The sequence below is a fragment of the Cucumis melo genome, chromosome 1 (assembly GCF_025177605.1).
Source record: "Cucumis melo cultivar AY chromosome 1, USDA_Cmelo_AY_1.0, whole genome shotgun sequence".
Classification (NCBI taxonomy): Eukaryota; Viridiplantae; Streptophyta; class Magnoliopsida; order Cucurbitales; family Cucurbitaceae; genus Cucumis; species Cucumis melo.
Genome location: NC_066857.1, coordinates 20,594,599 through 20,617,134, shown reverse-complemented (window position 1 = coordinate 20,617,134; position 22,536 = coordinate 20,594,599). Strand labels below are relative to the sequence as shown.

The 22,536-nt window shown below is 35.9% G+C and overlaps 1 protein-coding gene across 3 annotated transcripts; it reads right to left on the bottom strand.

Annotated features, from left to right (window-relative positions):
• Positions 1–142: 142 nt before the first annotated feature.
• Positions 143–8,368, bottom strand: LOC103489641 (RNA-directed DNA methylation 4-like). Of its 3 annotated transcripts, none has more exons than XM_008448896.3 (11): positions 7,911–8,368; positions 3,271–3,615; positions 2,856–2,936; positions 2,235–2,323; positions 2,085–2,159; positions 1,951–1,995; positions 1,590–1,735; positions 1,373–1,494; positions 959–1,046; positions 806–873; positions 143–716 (listed from the first exon to the last, which is right to left on the bottom strand). In XM_008448896.3, the coding sequence occupies exons 2-11, from the start codon at positions 3,377–3,379 to the stop codon at positions 448–450; spliced, it is 1,092 nt and encodes a 363-aa protein (XP_008447118.1). In that variant the 5' UTR covers positions 3,380–3,615; positions 7,911–8,368; the 3' UTR covers positions 143–447. The 3 variants fall into 3 exon arrangements, with proteins under 3 accessions (XP_008447118.1, XP_008447116.1, XP_008447117.1); XM_008448894.3 differs by having other exon boundaries at positions 1,584–1,735; positions 7,911–8,367; XM_008448895.3 differs by having other exon boundaries at positions 1,584–1,735; positions 7,921–8,367.
• Between the last annotated feature and the right edge of the window lie 14,168 nt (positions 8,369–22,536).

Sequence of the window (22,536 nt, the reverse complement as noted above, 5' to 3'; positions counted from 1 at the left end):
TAAGTCCTGAATCTTAAAAATATATTTTAAAAAATTAATAAAATCCCAAACTCAACTTCACTATTTCATTGGAAATGAATTTTAATCTAATTATTGTTTCATATCGAAAAAAAAAATGCAAGAACTTGATTACAAAGAAAACTTTAAAAGTCAACTAAAATATTCATACCATTTTCTAGAATCAATTTAGTTTAACATTTCAAGTATTTAACTATAAAATGAGTTTCAAAATTGAAGTATTTGACACCTCAAAATTTACTTTTGAAAAATTTTGAAGTTCAATCTAAATTTTTTCCCTAGTCAAGGCAAAAAGACTCTAAATCTCCAACATTACATCCCTAATCATAGCAAGCAATCCTCCCCTAATAAGCAAATAGCTTAAATCCTAATTAAAAAAAGACGTTCATTCCCAAGGATGAAAAGCTTGTTCTATCTCTAGTGAAAAATTCAACGATAGGACCATCTCCAATCTTCACCTTTATCATGACCACCATTACTATCATAATCAAAGCTATCAGCACCATCATCTTCATCAAAATCATCATATATTTCATCCTCATATAATTCCACTTTCTCCTCCTCCGATAACTCATCCTCTTCTACATCATTACTTTCTGAGGACTGCTTCTCATCATCACTATCTTCCAATTCATCATTTGAAGATTTACTCTCCAACTCTTCCTCATCTGGGTAATCGAAGCATGGATTGTTTTCAGCTGAAACCAAAAGAGACAAAATTAAGCATAAAAGAAATCAGATATAATTTAGGTTTGTAAACTAGAAGGAAAAGGTTTTTGGTTTTTACCATTTGAATCATCAGTTTCATAATCTGAGTCACTAGGCCCATCATGATCTAAGTCATCAACTTGTATCCTGAAAAAAATATATGAAATGATTAAAAAACATAAAGTGTAAACCATAGCAGAAAGGGAAACCAGAAAAAGGGAGAAAGACGCACAAAGGAAATGGATGAGAGGCATCGTCTTCAGGAATCTCCACATCAGTCTTCACAGTATAGTAGTCATATACATAATCATCTACAGGCACTGAAGAAGTGAAGACATAGAGATAAAATTAAGAAATTACCTTTTTTCTTTTTTTTATAAAAAAACATTTTACATATAAATGAAATATCAAAATATTACAACAGGAATTAAAAAAAAAAACCCAAATACATAGATGAAATTAAAAAGTGAGTGAGGTAAGGAAGAAAACTTGGGCAAAGCAAGAACTGGAGACGATAGCTGGAAAAACAAATAACAGATGAATAATAATTATCCTCTTCATCCAACTTTCTACTGCATAGGATCATAGTTGCATCATTTATAACTAAAGTTGTACTGAAGTGACTGCTAGAATAATTGGAAATTACAATTTTGTTTCATCATGCTTGGATCTATATCTGATTCAATTTCGGCAGCGGCACTTGGAATAAACTCCCTTAGTAACGGCAGATAACTTGATAACATACTCTGATCCTCCAGAGACATTTGTCTGCACTATTAACAAAATGAAATTTGCCCAAGTGAATGAGAATTTTGTAAAGCATCGTGACCGAATAACATCAATATAATAGAACTCACTCCTGCCTTGGGGCTTCACTTGATATTTCATTTGTATCAAGACGAACAATATCATAGATATGATATACGTCATGTAACTGGTCATCTTTTTCATCTTTAACCCCTTTCCTACTTCTCCATATCTGCTCAAATCTAGCGTTTTTTGCCACAAGCTGATAAAAGGAGAAAGCAGCAGCACAAAGAAACCATGATACTTCACCAAAATAAACTAAAAGTTAAATATAAGAAAACAAGTTAATCATACTATAGAATGCCATCTATAAGGGCAAGTGGGTTCATAATCTTATCTGACCAAAAATCTTCTGATCAAACAATGCTAATATTCATCTTTTTAAGAGCATTAAAGGAATGTCATCATATATCATACCTCTTGTTCTTGTCTAGCTTTAACCAATAACTGATCTTGTCTCGACTGCATAATACAAGTTAAGGTGAGAGAAAATACCAAATAAGTACCTCACAAACTAAGAACCAAACAAACAAATAGATAGGACAGCATACAATCTCTCTCTTAAAATTTCTTCTGCGCTCCTCATTCTTTAGGTTATTTTCAATGGTGGAAGCAGCATCAGGTGCCTAAAGGGAAAATGGTTACTGAGAAGAGAGTTAAAATATTGAAGAAGAAGATTAATAACTGACTAGAGTACTGACCACAAAAGACTGCACAATATCAGCAGTGGCCTCAGAGCTTCTTAATGTCTCCACATGCTGTACAAGAATCTTCTTGGTCTTTAATTCCTCTGATGCAAGAGAAAGATATCCAATTAGGGATAGGGAGTCAAATAGACTTATATTTAAATCATACTCCATTAACCAAATAGCTGTGAAATACAGTAAAATCATTATCGGGGTTGACACCCCAACCAAATAGAGACGTTTAATCAATTGGCAAGAACCATAAAGATAACAAATCCACTTCTCCCCTCCCTCACAGAAAAAGAAGAAACAATAACAACAATAAAATTCACCCCATTACTTTTCTTGTAAAGGTTGACACAGTTTTCCTACAAAGAATCCATGCAATAACAAATTTACCTCCCCCCAGAAGAAAAAAAATACTACGTATAATTTGCAACTGAATATTCGTGAAGAACCATACATTGTTGCATAAACATGTTTATTAAAGGATAAGTGGTACTTATGATGCAAGAGGTAATTACAAAGGTAAAACAAGCATTTGACCTAGGTGAAATTACAAACAACTCAGGAAGGATCGACTTGTGGTGTAAAGAAAGAAAAAGAACACAAGTACAGGTTTAGAAATTATCAGACCTTTGTAGAGTGTTTCTGAAATTGATAAATTCTCAAAATCCAAGAATGGTCGCTTCAATGGCCTCTCATTGATTTCCAGCCCTAGAGCATACAATTTTTGGGGATAGAATACATAAACAATGCAAAAATATATAAATATAGCGGGGCGAGGGAGCAAAGAAATTGGCTATAACTATGTGCCCACCACATAGCAATAGGCTGAAAATCATCACAAAGGTCAATGCAAATATGGACAATTCAGACTTCATTTGATGGCTCATAAATAATTAAACATTGAAGGAGATGGCTAATAAGAAGACAATAGAAGAATATGATCTCCAAGAGTTAAGAAGCTGAACTATGCAAATCATAAACCTAAATTAGCATAAAATGCTTTGAGGAAGGGAATGAAAGAGAGCGTCTAAACAAAACTCACATAATGCATCAAGTCGAGATTGGGAAGCTTTGCGCTTAACCCTAACTAAAACTGGCTTTTCGTCCACGAGTTTGGGAACAGAAGAAGAGCTCTCGCCAATAAGCGCCATACAACAGGCAATAGTTTTATTTTCTATTCCCTAAAAGCATGAGGAATATTTTTGGCAAGGCCCCTTAAGACTGAATAGGTCAGTCAGACAATGATACTTTTGGGCTTCAACAGTCTCCTTAGAATTGGAAGCACACTTTGTTTCACCCCTGCCTTTTCCAGTCCCTGATCTTTCAGACCGACCCTCACTATAGCATCAATCAATGTGGCTAGGGCAAGCAATGATGAAGAAAGAACCTGCATTCGAACACAGAAGACAGCAACAAACAGCATGAATAGTACAATACATATTTATAATCTTCGTGAGCAACATCTTAAATGAGGAAACAATAAGTAACTTTTCTCCACATAATGAAGACTGCTTTTTTGCCAAATTTACAAGCATTTATTCTCTCTCTCTCTTCTTGCTTTCTTCAAAACTGAAGACTTCCATTTAGAGATATAAAAGTGCAAACAGTGGCATCAAAACAAAAGCAACCAACAAAAGAAATAAAAACCTAAAGGCATAGTTCAACCTAAAACGAAAAATTAACAGGAAGGTATACATTGGGAATTCATCCTAACGAATGACCTGCAACAAAACGCAAACAACACAAAGAAACGGGGATGGAACAGGGAACTATGGAAGACACTGTTATAATGATGTGAATGTAGAAGTTCAACGATTTCAAGCAAAAAGGTAGTAATGAAAAATGGCCAAACACCACATATTCCAACACACGCTTGCACTTACTAGGTTTGCTCCTATGATTGAGGCAATATGACAATTTGGTCTTAGACTGAAACCACCATTGTATCATGAATTGAGAGTGTCGTGTTTGAAAAAGGAATTAGAATCTACAAAAGAGTAGATGAAGAGCCATAAGGCAAAGTGGGCAAAGGTTGGATGCACCATTATGGCTGATGGATGGACACATTGGACAAATAGAAGACATAGGACATTAATTAACGTTTCAGATAATAGTCCTAAAGGCACCATATTCATTGCTTCATCTTATGTGAAGGATGGAAAGAAAATGTTTGAGTTGCTCGACAATTTCATAGAGCGCGTTGGAAAAGCTAATGTCAAACAAGTTGTTACTGATAGTGCTTCAACAATGTTATGGCAGGTAAGAAAGAATGCAAAGTACCAACTCTTTATTAAATTTATTAGTCTTGTGCTCACACAATTAAGAAGCCTAAATATTGTTCTTATTTTACTTTGTTAATGCAGAAATTGTTAGAAGCAAACCGATCAAAATTAATTTGGTCTCCATGAGCCCCTCATTAATTAGATTTGATGTTGGAGGATATATACAAGATCCCACATATTTGCAAAACATTAAAAAGGGGCATGGATGTTAGCAATTTCATTTATGTTCGTCTAGGATTGTTAAACATGATGAGGTGGTTTACTAATCAAAAGGAATTAGTTAGACGAGCGAAGACTCGCTTTACTACAACTTGCATGACATTATCAAGTTTACATTGCTGGGAAAACAATTTGAGAAAGATGTTTACTTTGGATGAATGGGAAAACAGCAAATGGAGCAAAGAAACAACAAGGAAAGCGAGTTGCTCAAACAATTTTGTTCACAACTTTTTGGAATACCATCATGTTTGCTCTTAAAATTATCCGGCCCTTTAGTGCGAGTACTTAGGTTGGTAGATGGTGAGAAAAGCCTCCTACGGAAAATATTTATGAGGCTATGGATAGAGCTAAGGAGACCATCCCCAAATCCTTTGATGGTAAGGAAGAAAAGTACAAAAATATTTTACAATAATCGATCAACGATGGGAGCTTCAGTTGCATCATCCTTCACATGCAGTGGAATATTATCTAAACCCAAAATTCTATGACTCAAATCCAAATATTCAGGTTGATGATGAAATTTTCAATGGGTTGTATACATGTATAACAAAGATGGCTGCTTCCTTGGACATTCAAGATAAGATACTTAGAGAGCTAACCAAATACAATAAAGCTGAAGGACTATTTGGACAAACTTTAGCAAATAGAAAGGAAAAAATATCTCCAAGTACACTTTAACTTTTAAGTCTTGGATTAAACATTGAATAGCATTCAAATTGAAAGCTACTAATATACTTTTGATCCATAGTGGAATAGTGGGAAGCTTTCAGACAAACACCCAACTTGCAAAAGTTCGCTGTGAGAATTTTAGGTTTCACTTGAAGTGCCTCACGATATGAACGTAATTGGAGTGCTTTTAACAAGTTGGGTATTTTCTATTAGAAGTGAATGTAATTGAACTTAACAATAAAACTTTTAATATATACTTGCAGCTTCATAGCAAGAAAAGGAACAGACTTGCTCAAAGTCGACTGAATGATTTAGTCTTCATAAAATATGATAGAGCACCGAAAGGGTCAATATAATATTTGTGCATTGTCCCCATCTCTTTAAAAGAAATCAATGACAGTAATGAGTGGCTGAATGAAAGAATGGATGATGATTCAGAGGAAATAAACATGTATATAGTATATAGTGCGCCTCACGAAAAAAAGCTCGTGCCTTCTTGTGCACGGCCATTGCGCTTTAGTGCACCTTGGGCATTTTAAAACGCTGATTTGACTAAAAGATTTTCATCCGAGCCATCAACCGAGAACATTCAACTATCTGTAGAAGGGCATCTGGAGCTTCTTGGGCCAACTCTACTGCATTATGAACAAGCTATACAGTCGCCCCAAAAATCCGCAGGAAAGATACAAAGGAAAAAAAGATGCTTCAGAAATTCCTCGCTACTATTACAAAGAACACACCAATTAGAGAGAGCATAATTTCAAAGGATTCTCTAGATTCTACACCAGGTATTTAGCCCTTCAAAAGAGAAGATCCACAAGAAAACCGTGACTTTCTTAAGACAAAAGATAAATAATATCAAATATTTGCCTCTCCAAAGATATTCGTTTCACAATGAGCTTGGGAGAGAGATTTAACCGAAAAGGTGCCATCATTTTCTAGCAACTACACAAACAAATCATCCTTGTTATTTTAACTAAAAAGATGAAGCGTGTTCAAAGGAGCAGCCCAATCGTCAAATTCACCATTAGTGAAATTTCTTTGGAAACTTAAAAACCCATGCATAAAGAGAACCAGACCAGCATTGGCAAACCAAAGAATCCTTGGCAATCACAAGTCTAAAAAGCCTAAGAAATTCCAAATAAAGAGTCAAGTCAACCAACCATTTGTCCTTCCAGAATCGGTTTTTATCTCTTCTCCCACTCTATCTACCATTCCTCTAAAATGAGGATGCATTTGCCACTAACACGGAAATTCTAAAAAGAATACCTTCAACATTCAAGGAATTTAATGAAATTGTTTCTAATAAAAAAATATACATTATCTCAAGAAATTCAATATTCCTGCTCACAACTCAATTTCCCCTTCCCCTATAGTTTCTTTTCCATCAAATAACCCCAAGAAACTCATGAGAGAGTCTAATGAAGATCTCAGCATGCACAACATTCTCAAGGTTTACCCAAAGCTACATAATTCAAATAAGCGTACATCACTGATCCCATGACATAAACAAATAAAAAGCTTGCATGATTAGCAAATAACAAACGTACCTAACAGATAGAATTCTACTCACAAAAATGTTATAATGCGCACCTAAGCTAGTCGATAGGCTCTAACATTTTATAAACTGTTATTCCATACATCAAGATGATTCAACCGTCCTCGCACTTCATAGGGTCAACTCAAGCTACTTTATGCTTCAAATGACCCTAATTCTTCCCTCCCTAGATTTTAAATTAAATTATTCCCCAAATGCCTTAATTTAGCTTAAAACTATCCAAATGGTCCCTTGTTCCAAAACCTCCTAACACAAATATACCAATCTATGTAGAAATCAATTATACAGTTAGAATTCCCACAATTCCAGCAACCATAACTAAATCAATCAATTTACAGCTTGAACATTTATCAAAGCGTGTCAAACACTCCTAATATTATTGCACAAAGGCTTAAAGACCGAAAATTCCCAATCCCAGTATCCAAAAGTTATGGATAAACTAAGTATCAATACTATACTTAATGAATACTCCAAAATTAGCACAAGCGAACCTCAAAACTTTTAGAACGACACCCCAACAACCTTCAAAGCTACTGGACAACCCAGTTTCGATCTCTAAAATTCAAATCTAAGAACTGAAATCATAGGTAACCCAATTTTAATGCTAAAACTTGAAGGATAATAAATAATTTCCAAGAAAACTCATTAAAATCACCCAAAATTTTACCAAAAGAATATCGAAATAGCTCTAACACCCTTCTAACTTCGAAACTTAGCATCCAAATTCATTGGGGCGTTCCACATTAAAACCAAAACACAATCGGTACTCAAAACCCACCCACATTTCAGCCAAATTGTGTCAAAAGCGCCCAAATTACACTTCTCGTCGGTTGTGACAACATTTAAAATCCTTCCAACAACTCAAATTTAATACCTAAACATGATGGGTATCAATTAATTTGGGTCAAAATCTTGTGGTTATTCGATAATTCCAAGAAACCCACAAATACTCACCAAAACTTACGCAAAACTGCTCCAACGACGTGGGTTCAACTTCCAGCGGTCGGAAAGTGAGCAGCTACGAAGAAGGAGCGACTCGATCGGCTACCAAATAGAAAGAAGCGGCACGACTTAATGACGTAGGCTGGACGAATGTTTATGTAGACGATTTGAGCGGCGCAGCTCGGTCGGATGCACAATAGAGATAAACTTCACGGTGGTGCTTTGATCGACGACTGAAGAAATCAAGCCGCGAATAAGCTTCAATCGACGTTGACGGTGACGGAGATTCCGAATTTTGACGGCGGCGACTGGATGATGGGTGTTCGGGGAGTGAGTGAATGTCGTGATATGAGAGAGATTTTGGAACGAAAGGGGGCTGCAGAGGTCTCCAATCCAACGAAGAAGAAGAAGAATTATTGTTTCTTTTAGCTAAAAAAATACTCATAAACTTTGGTGGCGGTTGGGGATTATAATAATATGATATATGTGTATTTGCGGTGCAAACGATAATAGTGGTTTAGCATATTTGAGTGGAGTAAAGTGTGCTATTTTAATCTAACTCCATGTTTGGGCATGAATCAAGTAAAAGAGGATTAATTTTATTTTTCTCCCCTTATTTTATGTTAGCAATCTTTGTCACACATCGTTCCATTTTCTTCACACTTGTTCCATTTTCTCGGTCATGTGCATCTTAGGACAGCTGAAAATTTTGTTTTTTTAGGATCAATTTTGATCGAGATTCTTCGTAAAATTTAAAAACTACTTGAAGGAAATTTCTCACTCGGGGACATCTTGGGGCAACCTTAACTCGAGATCATATTCTTTAGCTTGGGGCTATCTTGAGGCAACTTTGGTCCAAGATATACTACATTAGCTTATGTTCTTTAGCTCAAGGCTATCTCGAGCCAACTTTGCCCCGAGACCATACTACATTAGCTTATGTTCTTTAGGTCAGGGTTATCGTTGGCCTAGGATCATAGTACATAATGCTTTCAAAGAATTTTTTAAATTTGGCCTGGGATCATAGTACATAGTACATAATGCCTCGAGATGTCCCCAAAAGAGATCGAGAAATTTCTTTCAAAGAGTTTTTTAAATTTGGAAAGAATATCGGGGTCGATCTTAGTCGAGATTGATCTCGAGAAAAACATAATTTTTAGTGGTCCTGAGATGCACCCGATCGAGAGAATGAAACAGCGTGTGGCAGGGAGTAAAATAATGTCACCCCCATTCTAGGTTTTTTCTCTAACCTAGATCATAGCGTGAAAACACTTTTTGAAAACAAACTTTTTCAACTTAAACTTCTATATAATAAGTTATAAATTCCAACAGCATTTCCCTTAAAATTGTTGGAATTTATATCCTAAAACTCGTAGTGTGTAGTTAAAATTATATTTTATTCAATAAAGTGGTTATTGAGAACTTATTAGTGAAAATAGAATACTATAATTTTGAATCAAATAAACTAAGGTCCCGAGGCTATTTAGTGTAGACTTGAACTTTATGTAAAGATATAAACGTGAATCAAGTTCGAGTATATAGCCCAAAAAGTCTATTATGTATGAATAAGGTTGGACGCCTTATTCTAGAAACACTATGGATGCGACCCGTTTTGTAGTTAGTACAAACGATGTGATCCTGAATCGTTTATGTAAATTCATGAAAGTGAGAACATCCTATGTAAAGAGTTTATATAAGACTAGAACCATAAAATAGTCACTTTTAAGTTATAACACCGTTGACTTTATAAAACTGACTATTTCGATTATGATGACCTAAGTAACTTAATCTTAATCGTGAGCTAACTATGAATTTATGTTCAAACAAAATTATCCTTAGATTTCCATAGGTGAGGGCAGCTAAATGATGTGACCCATTAAGCCTCCCATTTGAGGGGTAAGACCGGATGGATGACTAGGGACATAGGGTGCAAGACATAATTCAATCTTATCCACTTTTAGGGTTAGTAGATAGGTTGTTGTTTGAGGATCGAATCCAAGTCTTGAACAAGGGGCCTCACCCTTTCATTGGATCGAGAGAGATTTGGTTTATAGGTTGGACCTTAAACTAATTGTTCAATAGTGGATCAATGGGACTTAAGAACAAGATGTAGTCTCGAGGGTAAAACAATATTTTGATCCAGCCGATGTTACGAACAACCTGTGAAGGATTAACTTACTGATCATGGTTATATCAGATGGACAGAAATATATCTATAGTGAGGGAAGTGCAACTATGGGACTTTAGTGGAATGACCCGTTAGTTAACGAATGTTGATTAACTCGGTCAAAAGAATTTAGCCAATTAATTTTGGATTGTTGGAGTCCATAATCTATAATTCCATTAGGTTCCTCTGTTAGCTCATATGGAATTAATTTATAATAATATATTGGAATAATTCAAATTAGTCGAATTAGGTAGAGAGAGAGAGAAATCGATGAATATATGTAATATAGTCATCGGTTATAGAGCTTTATATGTGATTTAAATATTAAAAAAAATATGCATATAGATTCATATTCGAAAGCTTGTAATTGATGGAAATGGTCAAAGTTGTGAAAAGTCAAGATGTTCACTTTTGACTTTGAAAAGTCAAATTTTAACTGGCTTTATATTCAAATGTGATTTGAATTTTGGAAAAATGAATGCGGATTCATGCTTAGGAGGTCGAAATTAGTCAAAACAAACAAAATGATAAAAAGTCAAAATGTTGATTTTTGACTTTGACTTGAAGGATCAAATGTAGATATTGCCCTAGGACTAAAGTTAGTGGGAAAATCCAACATTTTGTTGGATAATCCCAATAACACTTAGTGAGACAAGTGTTTACATGTAATGTAAACAACAAGTCCACTAAGATTAAGTGGATTGAGAGGTGTTTTTCAAAGATGAAAATTTTATATGCATTTGCATGTTAGTTATTTGATAAATGTTTTGAAAAATATTTTTTAAGGAGACTTTTTGATAATTTTTAAAATTATTATTTTTTCATCCCACCTCCCTTCCTAACCAAATTGTTGATTCCCTCCTCAAATGTCCATCACTCCTTCATTTTTTTCTTTCACTTAATGGGTCCCACAATCCGGTTCTAAGTTTGGAGAATAGCGGATCAACTGTAGTGGTGGTCCCGACTTCGAGTTCATGAGGAGATTACAAGGATCGAAAAATCTTCAAAGGTAATTTTTTTTCTCTTAACTCTACTTTGTTTTAATTAGGGCTTTTTAGTATGTTAATCACTAAATAGTTTAGTTGCATTTAGAGTAAAATAGATCCGTTTTTCCTACTACGTTTGTATGCTTTCCATAAAAAATTTAGACCCAAAATCACACCGAGTGTCTCTCACCACACACTTATCCAAACTATTTCAGAGTTCTAAATAAAGTTTAATATCCAAACTAGATATTTGTTACAAAATAATTACAGTCTAATAAGGGATCTCTTAAAACACAAGTCCCTATCGTGACTCTCGCTACTTCTAACCACCCCATGATGCAATATAAAAATTAAGTATATACATACAAAAAGAATGAGAATTTACATATGGTAATGGGGAGCTCAACGAATGCTTGGACCTTGATTGCACATAGAGGGAATAAAAACATTGAAAACGTAAACTAAAACTCAATGAGTGGTAAGTTTTTTGCTCTAAAGAATGTTTATATATGCATCAATAATGAAATAATGATTAAAATGTTATCGTTACATATTACTATAACTTACAAGTATAGCCAACAAACCCTGTACCATATAAGGGTCTACCATAGTAGAGCGCTTAAATATACGATCGAGAAAAGCTCGTACATGATCGATAAATCATGCAGCCAAACTAAGCTCACACATATTTAGTTCCGCCACAAGAGCAACCTCCATCCAATTCAGTCATAGTAGAATAGGTACACGATCGAGAATAGCTCACACATGATCCATATCCATAAGGAAACACAAGGCCAGACAGAGCTTATGCATATTTAGTACTTGCCATAGTAGCAACCTCCATCCAATCCAACCATGATAGAATACTAAATACACGATCGAAAATAGCTCATACGTGATCCATATCCACAAGGAAACATGCGGCCAGACTGAGTTCACACATACTTGGTACCTACCATAGTAGCCACCTGCCATGGGGTAAGCTAAGCCTGAAGCCAAAATCACAATCCTCCATCCATGTCGTCATCTAGGCTCAAATTCTCGGATCTTCAGTCATAGCCTTTTTCAGTTCTGAAATCCCCTGATAACCATAGGTGGTGCGACAGAAACACATTCACATAGCCTTTAGGGTAATCACCAACATTATTTCATCATCACATGTTTAAAGTTTAAAGGCAAACATGGTTAGAAACACATTTTCAAATCATTTTCAATCCTTAGCCATCACACATACTTTTAGAACCCCTTCAAGTCTAATAATAAATCAATGAGTATTTTAGAAACCAATTGTCTATCATCTAAAACTTGCTTAGTAAGTTTGATTTCAACCACATTTTTGGAATATAAGAGTTCATGTAAACCAAAATTTATATTTGAAAAATTTCTAACACAGTTCATAAAACAATTATACTAAAAATTTTCACAATCATGGCGTACTATAATAACATATATAGATTTACAATGAAAATACTTGGAAATAAGCAACTCACAGCCAATGACTCGATCTCCTAGGATTATATGCTTCACCCACTTCAATTTTGCCTGATACAAAAATTAAGGTCACCTCAATTGTCTTTACAAGGCAAGACGATACAACAATCCCTAAAACACTTCATTACGAAAACTCGAGCTATTTAATGGATCATCGACTCAAACTCCCTACTTCCAAGATTTGGATTGAATTATTCCCTAAAAGTTTTGATTTAGGCTAAAGTTCCACATTTGGACCTTTAAACTCCCAATTTAAACTATAATGAGTATTTAAACTTGAGCCAAACTTAATGGACCTTTTATATTAATATGCTGTTATTCGCAATATTGACAATTTAAGAGATTTAGATCAATTAACAAACTCAATGTCAAACTAACGAGTCAATAACTTAAGAGCTTACCCACACTTGTCCTTAACGATCTTAAGTGCGGTGAACAACGCTTCATAGTTCTCAAAAGTCTCCAATATTCCATTCAAACAATATTGTGATGGAAATTTCATGTTTAACCTAAATGGGTATTCACGAAACTTACTAAAATTGTCGAAAATCTTACAAAACACTTATCAAAGTAGCCTTAATTCTAGTGGACATGTAAGACCCGTGTTTGAATAGAAGGGTCAATTTTGGAAATAAGTGTTTTGATTAAGATTTTGAAGAAGGCATTTAAAAAGAAAGGATGTAGGAAGCTTAAATGTTTTGTTAAATGCGTAAAGCCAGGCAATGTGCATTAAGATTAGGTGACGTGAGGAGATGAAAAAGCGTGTTGGGCTTGTACATAAGAAGAGATAGGTGTTTAAAAGAATTTGGGAGGCTTGGAAAAGGTCTAATATTGATTTTGATAATGGTTTACGTGTAAGTTTAAGCTTAAGCATGGTTAAGGTTAACATAGAACTTACACGTGTAAGATTTTAACTAGGAGTTGGCAAGTTAACACGACTTAAAGGTGACTAATCCATTTTGGGAATAGTACAAATAGAGAAGAAAAGTCAGTGAAAGGGGGATTATGCTAATTTTTTCCTAAAGAAACACTCTGCTGATAAGAAAAGTTAGGCAAGAAGAAGCTTTAAGGGATTAGGCGTTTTGAGAAAAGAAAGGAAACTTAGAGTTAGCGAGTGATTTTTCTAAAAGTGTTATTAATTTTAAAGCTTTCTTTTAAAGTTTATGTTATTATGTAATGTTGTTCTTTTGTTTATGAAAAGGAGAATTGAAATGAAAGTTTATGTTTTTGTTTAAACCATTAGTCTTATTCCTATAGATAAGCTAACTATTATGTGTACGTAATAAGTAAAGGCAACCATGTAGAAAAGGCTTGCATGGAGGTGAAGCTAGCCAATGCATAAAAGATGTGTGTTGTGTTTAGCGGCCTGAGCAAAGAGATATGGACCAGAAAATTCCCCAAGGGATGTTGTTGATGAAAAGGTTATCACAATAGTCTGTGTGTGTAATAGTTCATGTCCCTAGAGAAATGAATGGTGAAAGGCTAATGTGTTGCTTATGTTTTATCAAATGAGGCGTTGAAGCTTGTTTTATGAAAATTGTTTACGTATTGTGTGCCCAAAAAGTTTTTCAAAATTTATCACTCACTAAGTATTTGACTTATGGTTTAAGTTTTCCTTCCCTCAGGTTACCAAGCGTTAAGGCCAAAGTGGGAAAAGTAAGGTGACTTAGCTAGGTGTTTAAAGGTTGAGAAGTTGCTCAAGGCGATTTAAACTAAATTTTAGAATTCTCGTATTTGGAAATTGAGTGAATCTACATTTGGTTTGAATAATCTCAAGCAATAAAGTGAAGTAGTAGTTCTATTCTGCATTATGAATATTTATTTTACCATCTAATGTTTAAGTTTTAAGTTTGTTAAGTTACTTGAATTGGACTAGGCAATAAAATCAAGATCCAAAGACTTTTAAGTTGAGCGTTCTGGCATCTCATCTTGATGCGTCTCGCATACCATATAGTGAACCATAGGACGAGTGTAGGGTGAAATAATTGTAACCTTTCAAATGAAAGCATTGAAGAATGTCAATTATAAAGAAAAGCTTAGGTTGCAAAGAGTGCGACAAGACTTGGTTGGGGATTCAACTACTATGCCTCCCCTATAGTTCATTTTGAACATTTTTAGCTTTGGCAGGCTTGTATATGAAAATACCGAAACGTTACACCCTAGGTCAACGACATGAGAATATAAACAATTGTTTAAGCAAAGAAGAAAACATAAAGACAAGATGATTTGGGGGTATTTGAACATGCGACCATAGGCAAACAACGCCCTAGACAAGCATGTTTGTGATATTCTCCCCCACTTAAACAATTGACGTCCCTGTCGACTGGTGAAGCGTGAATTCTTCTATCTTCTGCGTCCAGGCTTCTAGATCTTCGACACGTTCTCAACTGGTTTCTTCCATAGGAAGGTTCTTCCACTTTACTAGATACTCGTGGATTCTTTTTGTGGGTCTTCTGTCTTTTCTTACTTGCTCAGCCAAGATTTCTTTAACATCTTTGTCTTCTCTCTGACTAAGTTTGATGATTGGGCAAACTACAAAATTCCACTACAGGTCTTCAATATCTTGATAGGGCTTCAGGTTACATTACTAGGTGTATTTTCATGCATGTGGATAATGCTACTCTGTAAGATGTATTCCCTACCCTTTTTAGCACTTCTATTGGTCCTTCGCACTTTGTAACAAGGTGCTAGTCTTTGCATCCTTGAAATCTAATATGTTCTGGTCGTAGTTTAATAAGCACCTGGTCCTCTACTTGAAACTCAAGGGACATCGCTTCTGTCGGTTGTCTGTTTCCACTCTTCCATAAAGTTATGGGCTTGGGGGTTCTTCCCTACATAGTGATGATCAACAAGGTGTGGCAATACAGGTTGCCTACCACAAATAATCTCAAACGGGCTTCTCCCGATAGACGAACTCGTCTGAGCGTTATAACAGAATTAGGCTACATCCAACAATTGAACCCAATTCTTTTGCCTTACAAAATGACGCAAATATTCTTCGAGCATGTAGTTGAATCACTTGGTCGACCGTCAGTCTGGTGGTAGTAGTTTGAGGATATGATCATACTTGTCCCCAAGAAGGTGAATAACTTCACCCAGAAAAAGCTAATAAATCTACCATCCCTGTCGCTCACTTTACTTGTCAGGACTCCCCACAACTTAACAACATGCTTGAAGAATAACGGGCCTTCAGTTCGGTTGAACACTACTTGGTAGGGGAATGGAGGTGACGTATTTTGAAAACCAATCAATGATGACCAAGATGGCCTCAAAGTTACCTACCTTGGGAAGATGAGTGATGAAGTCCATAGAAACACTCTCCCAAAGTCTTGTTGGAACTGGGAGAGGGTCGAGAAGTCCGACAACGTTTGCTTTCTCGATTTTATCCTATTGACTAACATGACATGTCTTTGTGTATTACATGACGTCATCTCTCATGTTTGGCAAAAAGTAGACTTTCTTTAATAAAGCGTATGTCCGCTGCCATCCAGGATGGCCAGCCCATAGAGTGTGGACACTCATGTAATAGTTTCTTCCTCAGGGACCTTGCTCTAAGGACGTACATCCGATTACCCTTTGTTACTAATAAGTCATCTTCAACCCAAAAATGTCTTGTTTCACCCGCCTTAGCTAAATTCATGATGTTCTGAGTGCGGGATCTTTCTGCAAGAACTCTCTCAAGACATCTCAAATTGACCCATCAATCTTACTCGTTTAGAGGTGAGCTAACATGCACATGGCTACATGTTTATTTTTCTGACTCAGGGCATCAACAACCTGGCTGTTGGATCCCTTCTTATGTTTAAATTTGAAATCAAACTCCGCTAGAAATTCCTGCCATCTTGCTTACTTTGAAGTCAACTTTAGCTGAGTAAAAAAGTGGTAGGTCGCACTATTGTCTATATTCACAACAAATGTCGAACCCAGTAGGTATTATCTCTAGGTCCTCAGGCAATGTACCACTGCAAGCATTTCTTTTTCAAACACGATATACCTTTTCTCAGCTGCATTTAGCTTTCGACTTTCGTATGCGATCAGGTGTCCATTCTGTAGGAGAACATCGCCTAACGCATAATTGGACGCATCGGTCTCAACCGTGAAAGGTTTGATCACATGAGCGATTCCTAGAATTGGATCCTCCATCATTACTTACTTCAGACCATCAAAGGTGGCTTGACACTCGGGGGTCCAACCCCATTAAACGTCCTTTTCCAGTAACTCAGTCAACAGACTTGCTCTTTTGGAAAATCCTTCCACGAATTGCCTGTAATAATTTTCCAATATGAGGAAGGAGTTTTATTTCAAGACTGATTTTGGTATTGCCAATCACGTGTTGCAGCAATCTTCCCTTCTACCATTCCAATTCGATCATACTCTATCCCATGGCTCAAGAAGTTTATCTGTTCTTGCGCAAAGGAGCATTTCTCTCTCTCTCTACATATAGTTGGTTTACCTTTAATTTTTGAAAAACCCTTTGAAGGTGGTCCTTATGTTCCTCCATGGTCGAGCTATAAACCACTATATCATCTAGGTAGACAACGACAAATTGATCAAGATAATCAAGGAAGACCTGGTTCATTTGTGTACAAAAAGTTATAGAGGTGTTGGTAAGACCAAATGACATTACGAGGAACTCAAACACCCTTATCTTATGACACAAGTCGTCTCAAGTTCATCTCCCTCTGCAATTTTTACTTGATAATATCCCGACCGTAGGTCTAAATTAAAAAAATACTTTGTCCCATGTAAACGGTCAAACAAGTCAGTGATTATGGGAAGTAGATATTTGTTGTGAATCGTGAGCTTATTCAATGCACAATAGTCGATACACAACCGTAAACTCTCATCCTTCTTCTTCTAGAAAAGGATTGGGGCCCCATACGAAGTTTTTGCAGGCCTAATAATCCTGCACTCAATAAGTCATCTAATTGTTTCCGAAGTTCGGCTAACTTCGGTGGTGCCATACGATTAGCATTCTTCGCGGGCGATTTTGCCCCTGACAATAACTCAATCTCATGATCAATCATCCTTCGTGGCAGCAAAGACTTGGGCAAACTGTCGGGCATCACATCACGATACTTCTCTTGGAGACACAGAGTGCCATTGAGGATTGTCTCCCTTGGGTTCTCCAACGAATCAAGTGGGATGACCATAAATGTTGGTTTGTCTCTAGCGAGACCATTCTTTAATTGCATGACCGAAATCATTTTCAACCCATTAGGTTGGTGAATGTCAATCTATACATTTGTGGGGATAGATCTAGTGATCACCAAATCATTTGGCTAAAGGCATTGGTATCTCCTGATGTTCGAGTACAAACTCCATTCCTAGTACCACATCAAAGTAATCCATTTTTACAACCACAAAATCTACGAGCTGATCCATCATTCCAACCTTATCATCATTTGTTTCATTAGTCTGACGATAGGTAGGGTAGCATAATTCATGACTTTCATTTTTTATGTATCCTTTTCTCAATAAATATTTAATCGTTATTCGTTATAAAATTGTGAGTTGCACCGGAATAAACCATAGTGCTCTTGGTCGGTATCTGGTTGATCCATGTGTCAACAGACATTAGACCCCTATCTACTGGTGCGCTTGTCTCCCTACCTTCTTTTAAAGAGACGACAAGAATTTTAAGACCCTCATTCAAGGGTTATCACTTTCCTTTATCTTGCCCACTTCCCCTTTTGTTTGACCTAGTTTATCATCTAAATCTGAGGCAAAAGAGACTTGGAAGGCATTGAAGGCGGTTTTGTTTGGACATTCTCTAACCAAATGTGACACCTTCCATATGAAACAACTGAGAGAATGATTGGACCCATTCTGATTATTTGGTCTTCGCCAAGTGTTTCCTGTATTTAGTTGGTAGGACTTGCGATCTCCACTAGGACGTTTGTCTCCTCCGGTAGCTTTAGGGGAACTTGGGCGTTGTTCTTATTTCCTCCAAATGAGGAGTTTTGATGACATCTGACATCTTGAGAGTCATTGGATAGTCAAACAACCGTTCAGCCGCAACATACGCTGATGTGAGGTCTTGGACCCTTTGATCATATAATTTTGTCTTCGCCCACGGTTTCTGCTCTTTAACAAAACAGAAAACTGTCTTTCTCCAACATACCACGTGTGTCTACCATCAGTCCTGCAAACTATTTTACATACTCGTGAGTACCACCGATGTATTTTAGTTCACGTAATTTTCATCGAGCCAAGACTTTAACATTCTTAGGGAAGAATTGCGAGTGGAGTTATGCAATGCCTTCTTGAATGTCAACATACTGGGACCTCCACCATAACTTGGCATGCTTAGACAAATGCATCGTCGCCAAAGTCACTTTAGCTTCATTTGTGACCATGATTGTGGTCTTGAAGTATTGCTCGAGATCGAAAATGAAGTTCTCTAAGGCCTTTGCATCCTTTGCCCCACAGAAGGGCTTCGGTTCCAGAATCTTTACTCTGTTAACAGGAATTGGTCCTCCGACTGGAGCTTAATTTGCCATTTCTCGCATTGTGAGATTCAGTCTTGTGTTTACATCTACGATTTCATTCCTAATGACATCAAGGGTAGCTCGAAAATCCTCTAACATGTCGTTTATCATCTCTAAAAGTGTCTTCTAAGAGCTATCTAGCCTAATGACATGTTCTTCAATATGGGCAACAGAGCCCGTCAAACTGTCCCCACGTTCGTGGCTGCCAGTTATGCCAACTTTTCTTTTTAGAGTGTCGACTCTTACCAACAACTTTTGTATCAGTAATCCTTCAACACGACTAGCCACCACATCGACAGTATCAGCTTTCTCAAAAATTTCTTTAAGACGGGACTAAAAGAAGCGGATGGAGTCAAAAACTTCCACTAGATAGAGCATTTGCTCTTCCAGCTTTACTAGTCGATCTTTCTGGGCCTTGTCTGACTGATTCGTCATCGACATGATTTTGTTTTAACTGTCAATTAGCCAATTCGACTCTGATACCACTTATCACAATCGTAACCTTTCAAACATGATTGTGCGTCACTTGTTCTACTCGGTCAATAAGTCAGTCATATAAAATTCAAAAACCGCGAACAAACTCATGGTATGATGTAACCTCACTTCATGTTCTTGAGAAAATTGTTTTATAAAATGTGAGAAAGAAAGGAAATCATTGAAAATATCATAAAGGAAAGCATTGAAGATTGTCTCTTATAAAGAAAAGCTTAGGTTGCTAAGAGTGCGACAAGGCTTGGTCGGGGATTCAACTACTATGCCTCCTCTATAGTTCATTTTGAACATTTTTAGCCTTGGTAAGCTTGCAAATGAAAATGCCAAAAAGTTACACCCTAGGTTGACGACACGAAAATGAATGCAAAAGATTAAACAAAGAAGAAAACATAAAGACAAGATAATCTAGGGGTATTTAGACATCCGACCATAGGCAAACAACGCCTTGGACAAGCATGTTCATGACACTAGGCAGAGCGTGGTAGGGCAACATGTTAACGACCTTCTAACTTCAAAAATCTAGGTTTCAACATCTTGGGCTATTCAATATATCACTAAATTAGATGGGTATTCAAGAACTCTAGAAAAACTCAATAAAGTTATTCCAAACCCTACCACGAGAGTAGCAATGTACTCTTAATTTCAATGGAAAACATCTTAACTACCTTCTAAATTTGAAATCAAATATCCACCATATTATGGGTTACTCAATGTTATCGCTAAAATTAGATGGATACTCAAGATCCACTCCATAAATCTTAGAATCTTACCCAAGTTGTGCGAAATTGCCTAATTCTGAGCTTCCTAAAGGCGAACAACGGCTAAAATCTCCAAGGATTCCAAATCTAACAACGAATGTAATGGGTATTGCAAAATCAAAGTCGAAACTTAATGGGTGATTGAAACTCTTCAAGAAATCCAACTAACATAAGAAAATCCTTACCCAAAATTCTATTTCACATCTTAATAATTCACACATTTACTAATTACCAAAATTTTGACGAAAACCCAATTAAACCCACTGGATAGCAACTAAACTGCTCCACTACACTTCAATCTAACACCAAAGCGTGATAGAAACTACGGATGTTCACGGTTCAATTCGGTTCGGTTTGAAGCTAAAACTGCATTGAACCAAAAAATGAAGAAAAACCTCATCCGATGCCAAATGGAATCGCTCATCTGCATTAAATTGAATCAAAACCGAATCGCTTATGCATAAATATTAGAATCAAAATCCATTTATGAATGTTATACATAAATAAAATTCTTATAAATAAGTATAAATTAAATTATTATGTACTGTAATTAAGTACAAGACATATAAGTTTCAAACATTAAATTTTGAAAATCCATTAAAATAATTCCTACAAAGTTACACTTATACCCTAGCCTAAGTTATATTTATATATGTAATTATTATTAATAATAAATTTTATTTATTTAAATAAAGTAGTTCGGTTTGGTTTTAGAATTGGTTTCAATGTTCGATTTTAGTTTGGTTTGTCAATAAATTTAGTTTTCAAATTTTTGTTGAACACTCCTAATAGAAACTAGTCATTTGAAGCCAAATGCTAACATGTAGTATAGATCTTCAAGAAAAGACCCAAAAACTCACTAGAAGCCCAAAACTGATCTTTAACTTCTAGATTCGATGACACTAGCGGTGGCAGAGGGTGGCGTAACATGACGATCTGCAGGCAGAAAGCACATTACGCATCTCAAAGCTGGCTCGGTTTAACGACCATAGACGGAATGACATAGGAGACAACCCAAGCTAGGTTGACGAGAAAGGAGATCTAAAAGTCGACGGTGGCTGGCGTGGTGCGCTGGTCGCCATTCGGCGTCTAAGAAGGGTTGTCAGTTTGGTAGTGGTGTCAACGTGAAGGAGAGGGAGAGAAGGTGAGTGGAAGAGAAAGTTTGAGACATGGAGAAAGGCTGCATGTGTGGTTTCCTTATTCTTCTCTCTTATTTTTTTCTCCTATTAAAAGGATAGAGTAAGAAAGATAATTTTAGTGATAACATTGAATAACCCATAATGGTCCTTAACTTATTTTATGGTTTTGTAATAAAGTTTGTTTAATGTATGTTTAAAAGGATGTTAATCGCGCTGTATAAGTTAATTTACTCAAAGATGTTTAACATTACTGGTGTTGTTCAGAAAGGAAGCGACATCTGTAGACATCACGCCGTCTCTCGAGTTGAGAGTATGTGACTCGGGAGGGGGTATGATAGTTTTGTATCAGAGAAAAAGTTAGTTCCTAGGGAACAAGAAAGTAATGGCCCATTTGGTAACGTTCTTATGCTCTGTTTCTTGTTTCTTTTTCTTTGTTCCCTATTTCCTGTTTCTTCTTTTTTAGAATAAAAAACATGAATGTGTTTGATAACTGTTTATATTTCTTGTTTCTTGAAAAAAAAAGAAATAGAAAAAAAAAAAGAAACAGAAACAAAACAAGAAACAAAAACAAGAAATGTGTTTGATAACTATGTCTTATTTTCTGATTTTCTTCTAGATTTATTTTTTTATTTTTCACATCTACTTCAATTAAACATTAAACAAAAATATAGGTCATCCATCAAATATAAAAAATAAAATTATCAAAAGTTTATTTATTTAATAGGAAGAAGTACCAATGCACGAATAAAAATAATAACATAAACATAAAATTGTATCAATCCTTCAAATGTTGCAAAATTTGATTGGCAATATCATCTCTCACTCGGGCCATTTATCTTAGATGATGTTGACTCACTTCTTAATTCATCAATTTCAACAACCTCATCGATATTTTGTGACGTTTAGAATGTAATATTAATTTTAAATTATTATACCTTTAGTATTCAGAATTGAAAGAAACAAAATAAAATTTAACCTTTAACTCTACTACCTATGATACTTTAGAGAAAGACACACAACGAAAACACAGATCCGTGCAAAGAGAAAGACGAAAACTATAGATCCGACAAAGAGGAAGAGTCAGACAAAAACTATAGATCCGACGAAGAGGATC